Source organism: Nannobrachium achirus, assembly GCF_963921795.1.
Source record: "Nannobrachium achirus genome assembly, chromosome: 1".
In the NCBI taxonomy this organism is placed as follows: domain Eukaryota; kingdom Metazoa; phylum Chordata; class Actinopteri; order Myctophiformes; family Myctophidae; genus Nannobrachium; species Nannobrachium achirus.
The window spans coordinates 29,320,648-29,339,682 of record NC_137810.1 but is presented as its reverse complement, the minus strand read 5'-3'; the positions used below and the strand labels follow the sequence as shown (position 1 = coordinate 29,339,682).

Sequence of the window (19,035 nt, the reverse complement as noted above, 5' to 3'; positions counted from 1 at the left end):
TCTGCAGACAGACCCGTCTCCATTTGTGGGTCACAGACCCCATTTAAAAAAGATATACCGGTAGGCCTATATATATCCTATAAAAAACAAACAAAGAAGCCAGTAAGCCACAGAATTACCTCCACTCTATAGGCTGTAATGGAATCAATGGGGCTCTGGTCGGACCTGCCTATAGGGTTTAAGAATAAATGCCTTCCCACTAGCCTAAAAACATTCACATTTGATACAGTAGTGTGCTGATTTGTCGGGGTGGCTTCACTGGTCCTTAACCCTCCTTCATACAGCACCTGCCTTCACGGATCAGACTCCATAGAACAGTTACCTAGCAACAAAAGCCACGACAACTGCATCAGCACCCTCTGAGCCGGGAGTATGGGAGCTAAGATAAACTCATATATTATTTATTTGAACTTTTTTTCATGGTTACAAAATGTTACAGCAATAGCATGGTCATAGTTATTATTGCGTACTACAACATAAATTAAAAATAATAAATGACCGACCTCAGAACTAGATATATAGCAAGGCCTATAAATTTACTATAGCCTAATTATATGAAATTAGGCCTAGCCTTGTATGCAGTCAAGGGCTTGATACCATTTTACAGAATTCAGCTAGAAGTATTGAGTAGGCCTACTAGGCCTATGCTTGTGCATTGGGGGAACTGTGTGGTATACAAGAATAAAACAGTTTCCGCCCAAAACGTGGGCACATCTGACTCCGAGGTGGAAAGTCTGGTGACTGCCGGTTACATTTTACACAGCTTGTGTTTTTGATGGGTTTTCTGCTCAATCTGGTTTGTAGTAGTAGGCCTACTGTGCTGCACTGTATGAGTGCTCTCAGTGTGGAGCAGCGCAAACAAGACAGAGTGTGTGTGTGTGTGTGTGTGTGTGTGTGTGTGTGTGTGTGTGTGTGTGTGTGTGTGTGTGTGTGTGTGTGTGTGTGTGTGTGTGTGTGCCGTTACAGGCAAGCATTACAGGCAAGAGTAACAGGCGAGTTACAGTGTGACACAACACAACTGCTGCAGGTTTTCACACTAACTGCTCCCTGCGGTCGCAACAATTGGGAGGCATTGTGTGCTTGTAGATCTGCTATTTTCAAAAGATGTGTAGGCCTATAAATTTGAAAATTGAAATAGGACATTCTCCATAATGAGTAGGTCTACTTTTACTTTTGGTACTTTAAGTACATTGTGATACCAAATTTGGTATTTTTACTCAAATAAATCACTTTTAAGTTAACATAGTATTTCTGGCTGCATTGCAGTATTGATAGCTACTTTTATTTAAGTAAGACTAAGAGGACTTTTTCCACCAGTGAGGAGTGAGATCAGGACACATTTGCACACATTCACCTGTAAACCTGTTAGCAGCCATCTGGGTATGCTACTGAGTGGATCGAAGATAGACGTTGCATTATTCGTGGGCAAATAGATTTTATTTGAGCACTCGTTTCGTTTGTGGGATTAAGACCTCCAGTCCAGACGCCCCAATGCTGCTAAAGTGAACAGATAGGCTAGCCTACTTTAGAAGTGCTGAACGACATGCAGTCCAATAGCGCGGCAGTCATGTTGAGGCTACGAACAGGCCAGCAGGATCCAGATAAAATTAGATTATTGGATTGACTGCAACAGATTATAGCTCGCCGGCTTGACCGATGCTTTATTATAAGAAAACACATGTGTAATTTCACAGGGATTCTTGGAAACATTACGGTAAGGACAATTATCACATTTGGCATAAATATATTTACTTTATTGGGGCAATAATTAGGCATAGCCTAATGTTTTTATGGTCTGTTGTGGTAGGCTAATCGGCAAGGATTAAGGAATTGCGCATGGAGTTGACATTCAGAAACTTTTAATTTAAATGTAATTACCCTTCAGGTAGGCTACAGATAGACAAAAGCATAAACATTCTGGTACTTGCTTCATTTGCTGTGCCCAGACCACTGTGTCTATTCAGCTTTTTTCACTCCCCATTCAGCCTAAAGCGCACGCTGTTCTGTTGTCACTAGGCCTATGGGATTTACCTAAACATAGACAGATAAACAAATAGCCATAATTACACCAACCAGAAATGGGACAAATAACTCAATATAGTCACTAAACATTTCTGTGTTAAATATTTGATTCATGATCAGGTTAGTCGACCTTTTTCTTGAAAAACGGATGGTAAAATAAAAATAATGTTTCGAAAATATTTTATATAAAAAAATTAAGCTTCATATGTGTTTCTTTTCAAAAATGACCACAAAAAGAGTAAAATAATGATAAAATAATCATTTTTGTTGTCAGGCTGACTGTTTACATCCCTCAAGAAAAGGTTGACTATATAGCTCCTTTAAAGATGAGGTTACTTACATTGGATCCTTTACACCCTGCCTGGAACTAATGATCACAAAAGAAGCAAGCGTACAGTTCACACTAAAACCCTTCAGAAATGCCTTTTGTGCAACTATTAGCCAGTAGGCTATAATGCCCGGCTTGGTGATTGTTGACATGTCAACTGTACTCATGGATGCCATAGGCCTAGTGCTCTTTTCTGGACAGCAATCTCCATGGTAGGCTACTTAAACGAAGCCAAATTATATAATAGTTTTCCATTAACATCGAGAATCTCAGAGCAAATGTCATGACAGAGAAAGTTTGACAGCATAAGACAGATACATTCTAATAAATGTTTATTTCAAAATAAAAATAAATTAAACTAGCCTACATTGTTCAATAATTCCATAAATCACTACTTATTATATAGTTACAATTTGGAATGGATAATAGCCTATACTGCATACAGAATGTGCATAATGAATTCAGAATGTACACAATTTCACATGTTCAAATCCAGGTCCAAAGCTATGTGATTGTGCCTCCCTTATAAACACTAGATGAATTCATTATGCATAGTTTATAAAGCTGATAAATCATCTTTGTGGGGTTTTCTCTCCAATTAGTGTCCCACTGGATTTTCTTTTCCTATAGCTGGAATGACAGGGACACCCCTGTTCACGAAACATAGAGCTTTAATTTGTTTTTGTTTTCACTTGTTTATCCTGTAAACAAGCATGAGTTCTCTCTTCTGATGGGATGAAATTGGTATCCTGACCCGAAGATGTATGTTATGTTATCTAAAGAGACAGGGAGACCCCTAATGAACACAATATATAATTATATTCATTAAATACATAGGCCTATTTGGAAATGATGGGCTCTATTTTAGTCCATGCCATAGCCCTATCCCTAAACTCTTTTGCCATACTATTTTTTAAATATCTTTTTATATAGGTCTATATATTTCAAATAGCTGATCTACATGCTCAAAATACATGAATGATTTTTAATTAAAAGATTTTTTTTTTACCTATAATGACAAATAGTGAATAGTGAAAGTGGTTGTGAGACTGACTGGAGAAATAAGATCAACATCCCAAACAGCTGTGCCTGTTCTTACTGTAGGCCCCTATAGCTCTTCCTTGTACTGTAGATGACTATTGTATAGTAGAATATATTGTAATATTATTGTGCATTCCAGATATTATGGGAAGTTTATTGCAGTCTGTTGAATTCATTTTCAAATACTGTAGATTCACAAAAGTGATTAGTGATTGTATTAGCACGCATATACAAAATGTTGCACTGTGATTTTGCAGGCTTTCCTACAAGCAACACTGAATATGAATAATTCAGCTCCATCTTTGCTCCTGAATAATATATATAGAGTAGTATATATGCAAACAGCATGTGTGTGTGTGTGTGTGTGTGTGTGTGTGTGTGTGTGTGTGTGTGTGTGTGTGTGTGTGTGTGTGTGTGTGTGTGTGTGTGTGTGCGCGCGCGTGTGTGTGTGTGTGTGTGTGTGTATGTGTACGCACGCGCATGTGCGTTCATGCGTACGCGCATGACATACAGTAGGCTACTGTAGTTGTCCTTGATTGACTTTTGCTTAATGGACCTACCGGTACCTGTGGATTATACCAGTAATAGCAACGTTTTGTCCACTGCGTTGTGCACCTTAACTCATGCACGACGCATGGCACCAGTGTCTATTATGCTCTACCAACTGGCAGCTGCATGAGCATAGCAGCTGGCATCTGCTATGCTCATGCACCTTATTACTAATGTACATAATGTTTGGATGGATGTGTAAATTTGTAGATACCTTGCATTTTTTCACCCAATGTTTTACATCTGTAAACCTGTGATGTGACAATAAAGATGATTCTGATTGTGAGAACTAAGGGCCTCTGCGTGCCCAAGAAATATACCGGTATATGACATGAAAGTAAACACATTTTTCACTAAAGGCCTCGTATCACAAACACATAATTTAGAACAAGCCAACCAGCCCATCTAGGCCCAAGGAGCCCCCACAAAATAATGTACTCACAGTGTGCTGCTAACTAAGAACCTCATTTGGTAGGGTAGTTTTTTTATAAGGGTGATTATTAGACGTGAATGTGTAACCCTCCATAATGTCAAACTGCCCAGCAGTCAAAACATACTCAACACCAACACCACCACCACACAACATTGCTGTGTGGGCAAAAGATGTGCAAGTATACCGGTAGCTTAAACAGCAAGGACACAGACCTAGTCATCCATGCAGGGAAACTATAATCTCCTGCAAAAAGCAGTGAATCCAAGATTAAAAAGAAAAAACATGTTGACATCAGCTGGATAAGTAAGTAGATGTCACAGCTTCTTAAAAATAATAAGGAATTTGTTATTTATTTATCCATCCATCCAAGTTTAACACAAATGTTCTATTCCGAAGGACAAGGTTAATGCACAGGTATTGTTTCTTTCAAGAGAGACAGCTTGTGATAGAGGTCTCAGATCATAGAGAGAGAGGGAGAGAGGGAGAGAGAGAGAGAGAGAGAGAGAGAGAGAGAGAGAGAGAGAGGGAGAGGTATAATCCCTCTGTGTAGGGAAGGGGCAGCAGGAAGGTAGGATAAAATACTCTTCAGGCAGCAGAGAGACATTCACATACTGTAGCTGTAACTGTAACTCTCCAGTTTTCAGTCACGTAGGGAATTTGTGTTTCTGATTATTAAGCTTAGTATGTTTATGTCTATGTAATATGTATGTTATTCTCTATCACTGTAGTGTGAAACATGCTATTTTCTTGTGTGTGTGTGTGTGTGTGTGTGTGTGTGTGTGTGTGTGTGTGTGTGTGTGTGTGTGTGTGTGTGTGTGTGTGTGTGTGTGTGTGTGTGTGTGTGTGTGTGCGCGCGCATGCGTGCGTGCGTGCGTGTGTTTGAGAGCATGCTCTTTTCTTGACCTTCAGCATTAATCTTCATATAACCATTATTTTTTTCTCCCCTGTGTGATTTAACCTGGTGTATGGCTTTGGCTCACTGTGGGATCAATGTAGAAGATAGAATAGAGGCCTGCACACTGCACAGTGTGAGCAGTGTGCACATGGTTGCCGGATTTAAGACAGAAGGATATTACTGTCCCCTTCTAATAATAGCCTCCTTCTTGACTTGGTAAACGAAGTCACTGCTCAGCCAAGTCAGACAGAAAGAAGCAGGGGTTAACCTGTAATTCATGGATATTGCGGAACACAGAATAATGTCGTTTGGGGTTCCTGAGTGAACAATTGTTATTGAGGTCTAGTATTCAAGTGGATATATTGCCTCGTTAGGGGCAGTAGTGGCTCAGGAGGTACAGTGGCCGCTTGGGAAATGAAAGGTTCCTGGTTCGATCGCTGGCTCCCCAGGGTTAATGTCAAAGTGTCCCTGAGGAGACACTGAACCCCTAATTGGTGCCTTGCATGGTTTCCTCCGCCATCAGTGTGTGAATGTGTGCGTAAATGGGTGATTGCACTCTGTAAAGCACTTTGGATAAAGGTGCTATATAAATGCACCATTTACCACTTATTTACCATTTCACTTGGGTAACCAGCACTTATCCCTTGGTTAATCAATTGTCAAGGTCCCCCAAGACTCTGTCCTTGGCCCACTGCTTATTTCTTCTAAAAAGAAATCTGTTCACCAAAAATAGCTTATCTACAATCTCACAAATGATCACAATGTGTTGCATTGGAATGCATTGTGAGTTTGTAGATCAGCTATATTATGACACGTCCAGAATAGGGACGCTGGCTAAGTAACATGTTGTGTGACGTTCAAATAGACAAAATTACCAAATTACTAAAGCTAGCTGATGGGCCTTCACCGTTATAAAAACCTGTGTATCATTTAGAAGCTATTTATGAAGAAAAGCACATGAACTCAACATCATCAGTTATTGTTTTCTGGAAAATATTCTACCAATATCTATTCTCTATAGCTCTTGTACTGTTTCGTGTGTGTATTTTTAAATTGATGTTTCTGCATGCACCTTTCTTTGTCATTATGCAGTTACGATTATGGAATTAATGTTTGATCATTTACATGTATGTGTGTGTGTGTGTGTGTGTGTGTGTGTGTGTGTGTGCGTGCGTGCGTGCGTGCGTGCGTGCGTGCATGCGTGCGTGCGTGCGTGCGTGCGTGCGTGTGTGTGCGTGCGTGTGTGCGTGTGTGCGTGTGTGCATGCGCGCGTGTGTGTGCGTGCGTGTGCATGTGTGGTGTGCATTTCCATCAGAGCAGCAGCCATGCTGACCAGCTTCGTGGATGGTCTTCTCTGCTGCTTGACTGGAAACGCAGACAACGTTGTGGTTCCCATAGAGACCTCAGAACCAGCAGATGGCTATGAGTTTGTGGAAGTCAAACCAGGCCGGGTTCTACGTATCCGACACATCATCCCTGACCGGCCGGTGGTCGAGGAGCCCAGCGCACAGGAAGCCAGTGTGAGCTGTAAACGCAAGATCACAGTTTACCGCAACGGGCAACTGATGATAGAAAACCTTGGAGACAGAGAAAAGCCAGAGATGGAAAACTCCCCGAACGGAGATATGGAGCCCAACAGCACGAGAGACGCAGAGGCGGACCAGTCCGGCAGCAGTGGCTCTTCGCCACCTGTCACCATCAATGAGTCCAAATGTGAAGCTCCTGGACAGTCTGACCAGCCTCATCAATCCAGGGGACGCAGACGGAAGCCCAAGCGCACAGTGGTGATCGACTGTGAGAGGAAGATAACGTCCTGTAAAGGGACGCACCCAGACGTGGTATTATTCTTCATCCATGGTGTGGGGGGCTCTCTGGACATCTGGGGCAACCAACTGGACTTTTTCTCTCGGCTGGGCTATGAGGTCATTGCCCCGGACATGGCTGGACATGGCGCCAGCTCAGCACCACATATAACTGCAGCATATACATTCTATGCCCTTGCTGAGGATATGAGACTCATTTTCAAGAGATATGCACGCAAGAGGAATATTCTCATTGGACACTCTTATGGGTAAATGAGATGACACTATATCCACATGCACGGTGGCTCACAAAGAGCTAAAGACCCCAGGGGGGTGTTTGACATTCTGGTTTTACTGTACAAGTGCAGTGCCTGAACATGTGTCCCTTTGGAGCCCATTCGATTTCACCCTTGACACTGCACTTCATTAAGTAATCAATAATATTCTGTACCTGTGTTAACAAGTTTGAATCAAGCATATTCTCGAGATAAGCAAAAGACAGTCATACCTACAAAGTAAATTCCTGGAATTTACAGATTGACGTTCAGCTTCAACATTTACAATAGCCCATTTAACTAAACTCATGTAACTAAATGATTATCGCTTTAACTTTAGATTAATTATTTGATACTGCTTTGATACAGTGTTTTGAGAACAAGAATGTTGTTTGTGGAAAGTTCCATTTTATCCACTGTCAATCGCTTCAGTACATTGTGGGCAAAAGTACAACAAATCCTGGTTCCTCTGACTTCTCTGACAGCCAGCCCAGTAACGTTTTATTTGATTCTGTTCCTTACAGTGTGTCATTCTGTACATTCCTGGCCCATGAGTACCCAGACCAGATCCATAAGATGATTATGATCAACGGAGGAGGCCCCACAGCTCTAGAGCCCAGTCTCTGTTCCATCTTCAACCTGCCCACCTGTGTACTACACTGCCTCTCCCCTCTACTAGCCTGGAGCTTCCTTAAGTATGACTAACTCAGGGTGTTTGACTTTGGATGTACAAAAATGTATGTGTTCGTGTGTGCAATTGCTTTCATGTAGCTGTGCATGCATGCATGCCTGTGTGTGTTTGTTTTTGTGTGTGCGTGATGTGTGTGCGCGGCTGCACGTGTGCATTTGTGCGCATGTGTGCACAATTTGTACAAAAATCTGAAACCAGACAGTGAAAATGGGATGAGAAAGTAGAGAGCAAGAGTGAAAGGGAGAGAGGGAAAAAGATGTAACAGTGTTGACGAGTCAGCAATTATTTGACATATCATCAAGGTCCATTTGAGGCCTAAATCAGTCTAATGTGCACCTTGTGGACTTTGTCTCCGATAGGGCTGGTTTTGCTCGGCAGGGTGCCAAAGAGAAGCAGATGCTGAAAGAGAACAATGCCTTCAATGTGTCATCGTTTGTGCTGCGTGCCATGATGAGTGGGCAGTACTGGCCTGAGGGGGATGAGTTGTACCACGCTGAACTTACAGTCCCTGTGCTGCTGGTACATGGCATGTACGACAAGTTTGTCCCTGTGGAAGAGGACCAGCGCATGGCTGAGGTGAGGACAGCCTTATCAGCTTGATACAAAGTGATCACGTCCCCAGTGAGAACATGTTCTGTCCACAGTTACATGCTCCATTTATGAGAGAGCTTGCCAGAAAAAGCAGACCTGCAAGACTTTTGCACTTTAACGCATACATTTGAGGAAACTGAGAAACAGGACAAACTGAAGTTTAGCTGCATTATTATTTAAGTCCTTTTTCAGTTACTCTTGCATTATATTCTATAAATAATTTAAGTTGAGTTCATGATTGATTTGTGAGAAATGGTTATTCTACAATGCAGCATATGGCTTTATAATTACTCAAAGGAAGAACAATTAGAACTACTGTATTCTTTACATAAATATAAAAGAGAAGCGTGGTCATAAGCACTCCCATTAGTAGTCAATGCATCTTCATTTCATACATATTTTGATTTATTTTGTAAGGCGACTTTGGGTTCTATGAAAAGCGCTGTATTAGTGTGATGTATTATTATTATTCATTTCTAATAATCGCATCACTGAGGCACCCATGGATTGATTACCTCTTCCATGTTTGACATGGAAGTACTGCTGCTATGAATGCAAATTCCTGTTCTATACAGTACATGCCTCCTCATTCCTCTCCTGTATAATATTTATTTTTTACTGTATCTATCTCCGTCTGTCTCCTGACAGATCATCATTAGGGCAAAGGTACAAAGGCATGGTTAATTAATAGGTATTGCAGATTACAGAGATACAGTAGCGATTGATGAATAAATGGCAATTATTAACCTATTAACAAGTAACAACTGTGTTTTTGTCAGATTCTTCTCTTGGCTTTCCTAAAGGTCCTAGAAGACGGCAGCCACATGATTATGATGGAATGTCCAGAGACTGTTAACATACTTCTACATGAGTTCCTCCTCTGGGAGCCCGTCATCCCATCCAGGAAAGAATCCAAAGCCCGTCCAGAGACTGCAAAAGCCCGTCTTGACACTAACAAGGTGGCACCTGAAACAGCAACAGTCCGGCCTTTAACTGCTCAGTAACTTCCTCAAATGGTATGCATGTAGGAAAATAGTCAGTCAAAATGTATTGTGAGATGCTCACTGCACATCGACTTGAGGATTCCAGAGCATATAACTGTGTATCATGGCTGGCCATGTCACCATTTCCACGTGTGCCTCTTCTGGAACTCAAAACAGTTGAACAGAGCTGGTCCTGAACTGCTGCTGTGGACCAGATTTGCCAGTCTCTGAACTTGCTCCTGAACTGGTCTACCTGAAAATGTGAATGTGAAAGGTGTCTGGACTCCAGGTCTTGTTTTTGTTGCAAAGATGGACAGATCAAAATGGGCACCAATCATTTGTTTCAATGAGGATGCTTGAGGTGCCCTATGGTATGATATGCCCACGGCTGTGCCTTGAAGTGATTTGTGACCAAGGAAGGGTCAGAAAAGGGTAGCCTCGCAGGCCATCCCGAAATGGAAAGAGCAGTCACTGGGGATTTCAAATGAGCTGTAGCATGGCCTCTGATTCATCCTAGTACAACAGCTGCCTGTGGTATTTAAGAGCACAATACAAGACAGTGAGGGCCTCCTATAGTACTGAAGAATACAGTGCTAATGTTTTGACATGTTAAAACCATCACAGATTATGAAAAAAGAGTAAAGCCGCACACTCGTAGCTGTCGATGCACATTTATTATAGGACTACACAGAATGAGAAACCAACGTTTCGGACAGACAAGCTGCCTTCTTCAGGGACTACCATCACAGAAAACCATCACAGAAACACACATAAAGGAGTGATGGATTGGGGAGGCAAGGTGTTGAAAGTTAAGAATTTTAAGAAAAGTATAGTATTTTAAGAAACGGCCTGCAAAATGGTCTTAAACAACTACTATGCTATATTGTTTTTTCCAAGCATGGTTGGAGGAAAAGGAGTATTTGTTTTTGGCTTTCACACCAACTGCAAGGCCTTGAGGCTCGTAAGGTGTGCCCGATCGAGAGCGAGCCGACTCTTCCCCTGCCATCATTACGGGCAGCGTATTGCACATTGCAGCTTTCTATTCAAGTTCATGAAGTAAATTCATATTATGCAGTATTTTGTGGTTAGCAGAAATGCCATATATGTTTAAAATGTGAAAACGTTCATAAATATGTAATAATTTATTTAGATTTACAACAATAATTGGGGTGATAACATCTATGACAGCAAAGACATAACAGATGATTTTAATATGTGCATGACAATCAGTGGTGCTTGAACAGCAGTGTAATTACTGTATCATTTTCAGGCACTTCATAGAATCAATTGAGAATCATGAAAGGGTTGCACTACCGCATGTAATACTATGTATTTGCAGGCTAACTGTGATGATTTTATAAATCTAAACTAGTTTTTCAGAGAGAGAATATGACATGAGAGACACACATTTGCCATGAAGAGGATTCGTCTGTAAAGAATTTGCGCTTATTTTGCACCAGAATTATGCTGAAGGATGATTGTTTTCCACGTATTTGTTGGCCTGTACCAAAAATGTTACATTTACCTTAAGCTCTCATTCTCTCCTCCTGTCTGTCCCAACCACCCTATTGATCCATTTCTGAGTAATTTACAGTATGTGAATGAGAGGGCTGAAGTTTGTGTCTGATAAGTGTCCTCATGACATTTAGCAATTTGTACACAATTGACAATAAACACATGTTGCAGGCTACTCTACGTACGTAGCCACTTCTAGCAGCTACAGAGTCATATGACTTGTATACGTGTTGTAGTTCAGCTGTTCTTAGCACTGCAGTGGTTCACATGTACCTTATATACAAATCTATAATTTTCCAGTTGGGTTTACAGACTTTACACATTGTAGAAACAACTCGATTTCTTTTGGAGGAAGAGTATTTGGTGATTCAACTGTTTTATTTATGATTAAATAGAGACTATACATTCCAATTTAATCTGTGGTTGATCATTAGACTTCAAAGAGTGAATGAGAGAGATTTCATTGAAACATGGAAAACACTTAAAATCCAACAAATGTACCAGTATAGTGGATTCAGAATCGAAGCAACAAAAGTGTTCGATACAAAATCGATTATAGATTTTATGTATGTTATCAATTCAAACTAAATTTAGGAATAATATCCACCATCACATTTTGTGCACTTGTGTCTTACATTTTGTTTCTGTGTTTGCCTTTGATATTGACTCCATAGATGGATTTCCAATATGACTATTTTATCAAAAATAAAATGATGACTTAAGTTTTCTTGGCAAGGGGAAGTGTTTGTGTGTGTGTTTGTGTGTGTGTGTGTGTGTGTGTGTGTGTGTGTGTGTGTACTAGTTATGTATTGTGTGACAGCCATGCCTCCTTTTTAGCCAATCGGTTGAAAATATAATCAGTTCTTCATTGTCACACAACAAACCTTTCCTAAAAGCTTTGTCGTTTTACATGAACACACAAGTGCCTTCCTTGCATTATCACTGGCTCCTACCTGTCAGCCAGCTTCTGCTGGCCTTCAGCTCAGCACAATGTTCACCAGGCTTGTAGATCTGCTATTTTAGCCAAAGAGATAGGGGAAAATGGAGGGAGCCTAGTATAGAGCCCTGGGGGACTCTGATCAAGAAAGTATGTATGGTTTAAATTAAGATGAAGAAACGTATATAAACTGTAGCAAAGAGATTTATTCCCAATTTATTAACATCACTCTCATTCCACGTCTTGTTATTTCAACTGGTCTGCTGTAGTCTTTTGTTCTTCTGTAGGCATATTAAAGCCTATTGATTTTATACTCTCTGGAATTCATTTGTTTAGTGGGAATATTGAGCTAAGGGGATTAGTCTACTGGAGACTCTCCTCTTTCATTATGGCAAATTGTTTGCTGAATGCTGATATTCTGCAGATTCTTTACACCATCTTTATTACAATTATTATTATAATTGCTAATGACAATACTAGTCTAAAATATGTTATCATGTTCTTCATGCATGCCTGGGATCTGTATGGTGTCCTGTCCTTTGAGGACCTCTGGTGCTTCTTGAGCAAAATCAAAATATAGCTCACAGTATTTTTATTTTATTTAGCAAGAAATATATAATATGAATTAAAACCAGCTCAAACCAAAGTCAACATAAAGTACAATTCTGCAACTCCTCTCTAAGAAGTTATAAAGCCATGTACATAAGTAGTTTGTCAACAGCATGTAGTACATAGTAATCTTGTTTACATCTTTGCTGTCTTTATTATTAACAATATTCATAACTTATAACCTTTCAAGAATGATCTAAAGCATCTGACTAAGCCATTAGAAAGATACAACATTACCGAAAATATTAACATACCGTAAAGGAATAACTAATGAAAAAAGGAAGGTTTCCCCATTCATTAGGACAATATCAGACGAGAAGTAGGGATGTTGTTGGGTTTCAATGATGCTATTGTGGAGATGGTTATATACAGTGGGCCATGTCTGATTACATTCATATCAAACATCGAAATATTGAATCAAGCAACTAAAACATTTCTGGGGTACATCTGGGGAGTGCATCTCTCCACTCCGACATGTCTCCTTTCCGACATGTCTCCATTCCGACACTAACCCTATCTCTAACCCTAACCCTAAACCGAACCCCCATGGGAGTGTCGCCACTCCGACAATAAGAAGTCAATTTCGGAGTGGCGACATGTCGGAATGGAGAGAGCCTCCCACATCTGGGGTACTTAAAAACACTGTTCTGATTCTACTGACATTACAGTCGTTGATGCAACTGACATCACATCAGCCAGGCATCCTCATAGTAGACCTACTTTGTTCCCATTTCGCCTGTCTAATACATTCATAAAGTAATAAAGTACATTTCAAAGCTCAACATTTCTTTTTTTACATCCTAAATAGCACATACTGTACAGCAGCCTATATCTTCCTCTGGCAAAGTAAAAGGCACAACATTTCTAATCTCTTCTGAGAGAAGAATCTGCAGTCTAACAACATTGACATGGCGTGTTGTCTCTCTGTCTGTCTCTATCTGTTCACTCTCTTTCTGTTTTCCCTCAGACCTCCAGAGTGACAGTGGGACCATTGCTGGCCTCCTCCACTTTGACTATGCTCTCTTTTTTAGCTTCATTCTCTCCATCTGCCACCAATGGGGTGCGCTCAGCTGCTGCCACCTGCTGGTCAGAGGAGGTGCTGCTGTTTTCCTGCTCAGCTGGCTTGGCCTCTGCTGCCACCTGTTGGTCAAGACTGGCCTTGTTGTTTTCCTGCTCAGCTGGCTTGGTCTCTGCTGCCACCTGTTGGTCGAGACTGGCCTTGTTGTTTTCCTGCTCAGCTGGCTTGGCCTCTGCTGCCACCTGTTGGTCGAGACTGGCCTTGTTGTTTTCCTGCTCAGCTGGCTTGGTCTCTGCTGCCACCTGCTGGTTGGAAGTGGTGTTGCCCTTTTCCTGCTCAACTGGTTCTGGTTTGGTCTCGTTGATAATCTGGACTGAGTCAGCAGCCGTTGCTTTTACTTCCCCATTTTGAAGTGGATAGGCCTTGTCTACTGCATCATACAAAAACTGGTACTGCGCCTGTGAGGGATATAGAGAGGCTTTGTACATGAATGACTGAAATCTATTTTAGTAAATCTTACCATTCACATCACAGAAATAAACCCACTGACAAACAGAGGTGAGCCTTATGTTGACTTTTAAATCTCTGACTACCAGTGGTGTAAAGTAACTAAGTACATTTACACAAGTAGGCTACTGGCAAGTATGGGTAACAAGATGTTGTGGAGTAGAAGTAAATGTATTGAAGCGTAGAGCGTAGAGGTACAGTATAATATAAGGGGGTGACAGCAATGGGCGTGGGGACAGCGAGTGAGAGAGAAATTAGACATTTCTTCCAAGTTCTTCAGCAAATCTATCTAGTAACAATTCTGCCCAATGGTATATTTTCAAAAGACCAATTACAGCTTGCTGTACCCACGCCCACTTGTGCCGTCACTCACTGTCCCCACACCCATTGCTGTCACCACGCCCTGCTCCAGCACCATCTTTGCCTGCAGTCACCCATGTCTCCATCTTTTTGCTCCACTACAATTGTTTGAAAACTTTAGTTAATAGTAACCTTGGCTATTTGAAAATAGCAGATTTACAGCTCTGCTATTTTCCAAAGATGTGTTCATGGTATGGTGGATGACTTCATGAGTCATTTCATGTGTGTCTTACCGGGTTGCTGATCATGCCCAGCCTGGCTTTGCGCAGGGTCTTGACCACCTGGAACACGTCCGCCAGCTTCTCCGTCTCAGCGCTGTCCATCAGGATCCACAGCGCACAGAACACTCCGGAACGGGACGAGCCGTCACTGAGGAGAACCACGCAACACAACAGAAAGCCAAAAGATTACTAAATCATTGCGACCGTAGGTTGCATTTAGTATGAAAACCTGCAGATCATGTCCGTCCTTCCGTGTGTTACACATCATGTCACGCTCCTGTATATGACCAAGATCCCTGACGTCATCAATATTAAGCCCATATCTGGGAATGTCCATATATGGGACGTGCGTCAGTCACGTCTCATGTCACGCTCCATACATGGCCAAGATCCCTGGTGTCAGCAATATTGAGCCCATATCTGGGAAAGCCCATATATGGACATATTGTGTCAGTCTCATGATAACCAATGTCGTTGTCCGCTCCCTTTTATGCCCATATATGGAGATCCCATGATGTCATCACTATTAAGCCCATATCTGGGAATGCCCATATATGGACATACTGCCAATCTCTGTTGTTTCAGCAGGACCTCAACCTTTATGTATTCGGCATTCGAGCCACTGTCCACCATTTGATGAGATTTAGAAGAACACTTTTAAGAAGTAATGAAAACAGCAGATCTACAATGTTGTAGGTTACAGATCGACTGTTTTCACTAGGTTTGGTCACAGGGACACATTACATTTCTATTTTGGGTCTGGAGTTTGAACATTTGAGCAGCAGTGTCGTAGCTCACCTGCAGTGGACCACTATGGGAGTGCTCCTGTCTGCTTTGCTCTGGCCATAGCCGCAGCTCTGCTTAATGTGCTTCATCATGTCCGTCAAGTCCTCTGTGTTCTCTGGCAGATCTCTGTCCGCCCACTTCAGGAAGTGGAACTGCTTCAACGGCCGGCGCTCTTTCCTCTGTTGGTGACAGTGGTCAGTGGGTTTTAGTGGGATGAGCAACTGTTTTTCACTCAAAGGCATGGGTAGCAGTGGCTCACATTGTACAGACAATTATAATAATACATTAATAGGCCAATCAATAATAATAATGATAATAATCTATAGCAAAGTCACAAAGTGAGTGCTCAAGATTGTTTTATCTCCAAATACACTTAAATGTGTGCCCTCAATGATGCTCTTCATATACGGTTGTGCTAAAAACTATTATTATTATATATTGGTTGCCAAAAACAACACACTTTCCTTTTTTTGTGATCAAAGGATTATTCTCTCTCTTTTTTTCTTTTCTTTTTTGTGTAGATTGACAGGAAATGGGGAAGGAGAGGGGGGGGGGGGGGGGGGGGTGACCCGCAGCAAAGGTTGTCAGGATCAGGAGTCGAACCTGCGACACACTAGCAGCCTAGGTGGCTGGCAGACAAATTATTCATTTCTAAATAACAAAGATCAACAACATAAAACAAAAAGGGAATTGAAACAAAACATGACATGACAAGGTCCACACCCACATCCAGCACCCCCAACACCACAGTTCAGCCACATAAGCAACATTGAAACAATAAAACGTGCAGACACAAAGTAAAAACTACACAATCAAAAAAAAAAAAAAAACATACATTCTAGGCTCTTTAATTCCCCTATAACAGCCACAAAGTGCTTTGCTGTGAAGCAAAATAGATTAAAAAAAGAAGAAACAAAATGGCAAGGCTAATATGATACACAATCAGAGCATCAATTCATTAAAAGCTAACCCTATAAAGGAAAAAAGGAGGGCTATTATATACCCCTGACTCACTGTTCAACACAGTATATAGGGTTAAGTTGTTTAGACTGTAGGATTGTGTTGTTTCAGTGCAGAGTGGTGCTCAGTTACCTTGACGTGACGTATCTGCATTGTACGGGTGGTGTACGCTGGAGAGGTATCTGTGGCTGTCACCTCCACCTCCATCTCCCCAAAGGTTTGCTTCTCTTCTCCCCAGTATGCAGAACACATCTCCTGTGCACATAATAAGTAGTGTATTTTAATGAAGGGCACAGTATATTTTGATCATACATGAACTCATTATTTACACGTAGACAGTGCAGACAAGTTATAATCATAATTATCCATTCGCTAAATAATATACATACAGCATTACAGCTAACTCTGAACTAGTGTTAATTTAACTCTGAAAGACTTTTACTGGTGTCCGTATCTGTTAATATGTTAATGAGGAATTTGTCCACTACACAAATGGCTGTAGTACAATGGTTGTAATGGTTCTATATAGTATATACTATAGCATCATTTGACAAAGGTGCACTGTTGCACTTAGATTGTATTTGTAAGCACTTTTGTTGATTAATTGAATGCCAAGGACCCCCAACGGAAGGTTGGAGTTTGTAGACTGCGTTCTACATTTCTGTCTAATAAAATATTCAATCAATCAAAGCCCTGTAGCACCTTTAAGATACGAACCATAGAACCACTTTTAGTGCAATTCATCAGCATTTTTGCTTAATGTGTAGTCGTGGCGTAACCTAGGCACACACCTTATCACCCTCAGAGCAGTCGGAGAGCATGATGATAGTCTTAGCTTTCTTCTGGTGAACCATCATCCAGAAGTCAGCCACAGTGTCTGGGAGGGGTCCCTGGGTCACGATGAGGCCACGGGGACACCAGTAGCCCTGCATGGAACAAGACAAACACCTCAAACACACTCTGAAGCCTACAGTAGCTACAAAGTGCACTGACGTACAGGGAATATTTTCATCTCAATCACCTGGTTTCGTGAAAAGGGTAAATTTGGTTCTTAGACATCTGTGTTTTTGAAAGACTTAGCAGTCTCCCTATGTTGTAACATATCTTGTCTTAAATCTATCTTATCTTAAATCAATCTTTAATATTTTTATTACTATTATTATAGTTTTACTTTATTATCTTTAGATAGATGAGTTTAGAGAGAAAGATGTGCAACACATGGCGTCATCCAGAATCAAACCAGAGACTGCAACCATTATGGTCAGAGCACTAACCATTTTAGTCCTTACATTGAAGGCTGTGCTAAAATCCTATCTTGGGACTAATAGGGGTTTAACGAAACAGAAAGCGTTAATGTGTCATACATCGATGTGGGAGGCATTGATGTATTTGGTAGACTCCTCATCATCTTCATCAGACGTGTCCTCATATTCATCATCGTCTTCGTCGTCACCACCATCACCACTATCACGACTGCTTTCATCTTCTAACTTCACCAGCACTCTGTTGAAGTCGTCTGAAAGTCAAACATGTATTTATACCGGTATGTGAGGAAGTGATACTGTATGTTGATAATGATCTGACAGTTCTGACAGGAACAGAGGTGGAAACTCAACAGTTGTGTATGCTCAGTTTTCTCTTCTATAAGGCCATGCTTAAAATGTGTCATATTGTGATATCGAGCAGGAACCTTGTATCTCCATATTTAATCATTTTATTTTTAAAATGTATCTAATCTTATGCAAACGTAATAAACGTGAAAAAGTCTTCCTGTGGAAGTCATGTTTGATGTCGTTAAGACTGTCTATGGGTTTTATAAATATTTGAAAAGTAAAAACAAGAGCTTGTGAGTAAATAATAACTATAGTGCATCCATTGGAACACTTTTTTCCATTTCTCAAAAAGTTACTTTTTTGGACATGAAAAGGTTTCCACCCGAAAGCAACCATATACAGTATTCATGACTTTATATTAAACATAAATGTGACGGACAGTGTAGCTGGGGTTATTTTATTTAGACCCTCATGAGTAATTTCTGCTGTCAATCCCTAAAGAATTATACAGCAAGAGGCAATGAGCTGCTGTTCAGATTATGGAATATGAGTTTGTTGAGAATTGATATTTATCTGTTTTTGTTTCCCCGTAAATTTCTTCAATTACTTATATTATGTGTTATTCTCTCTCTCCCATGCCAACTCTCATCTTACTTATGGTGATTTATATCCTTGAATCTGTGACTGAATAAGCTGTTGTATTCAGGTCTCCCTTGTAAAAGAGTTCCTTGATTTCACCAGGATTATAACATTTGATAAGTAGATCTTTTTACTTTTGCTGACACTCACATGGTATGACAGAAGGGAAGCGGTTCCTCTTCTTGTTCTCCTCGATGATCCCTGTATTGAAGGTCCTCCAGTTCTTGTACAGAGGGACTCTCTGAATTGAACCACAGATGAAAAGCATTAAGAAAAACTCAATTCTTATTTCATGTTCACATGAAGGGTGGTTGAAATGA

At 40.9% G+C, this 19,035-nt stretch overlaps 2 protein-coding genes across 3 annotated transcripts in view; one reads left to right on the top strand and one right to left on the bottom strand.

The window, feature by feature from the left end:
- Positions 1 to 6,593: 6,593 nt before the first annotated feature.
- On the top strand, positions 6,594 to 9,631 carry abhd8b (abhydrolase domain containing 8b; the record flags this gene model as incomplete). The annotated part of the gene is made up of 4 exons (XM_080727991.1): positions 6,594 to 7,339; positions 7,870 to 8,040; positions 8,396 to 8,612; positions 9,407 to 9,631. The coding sequence occupies 4 exons, from the start codon at positions 6,594 to 6,596 to the stop codon at positions 9,629 to 9,631; spliced, it is 1,359 nt and encodes a 452-aa protein (XP_080584117.1).
- A 3,018-nt stretch (positions 9,632 to 12,649) lies between these two features.
- The window catches only part of LOC308283182 (receptor-type tyrosine-protein phosphatase C-like), a 24,375-nt gene continuing 17,989 nt past the window's right edge, over positions 12,650 to 19,035 (bottom strand). For both annotated transcript variants that reach the window (XM_080723560.1, XM_080723561.1), the window contains exons 25-31: positions 18,866 to 18,956; positions 17,888 to 18,039; positions 17,315 to 17,449; positions 16,656 to 16,778; positions 15,576 to 15,742; positions 14,790 to 14,925; positions 12,650 to 14,147 (exon numbers count right to left, since the gene is read on the bottom strand). In XM_080723560.1, coding sequence (XP_080579686.1) covers positions 13,635 to 14,147; positions 14,790 to 14,925; positions 15,576 to 15,742; positions 16,656 to 16,778; positions 17,315 to 17,449; positions 17,888 to 18,039; positions 18,866 to 18,956 — 1,317 coding nt within the window. In that variant the 3' untranslated portion in view covers positions 12,650 to 13,634. The remainder of the gene's footprint in view (positions 14,148 to 14,789; positions 14,926 to 15,575; positions 15,743 to 16,655; positions 16,779 to 17,314; positions 17,450 to 17,887; positions 18,040 to 18,865; positions 18,957 to 19,035) is intronic.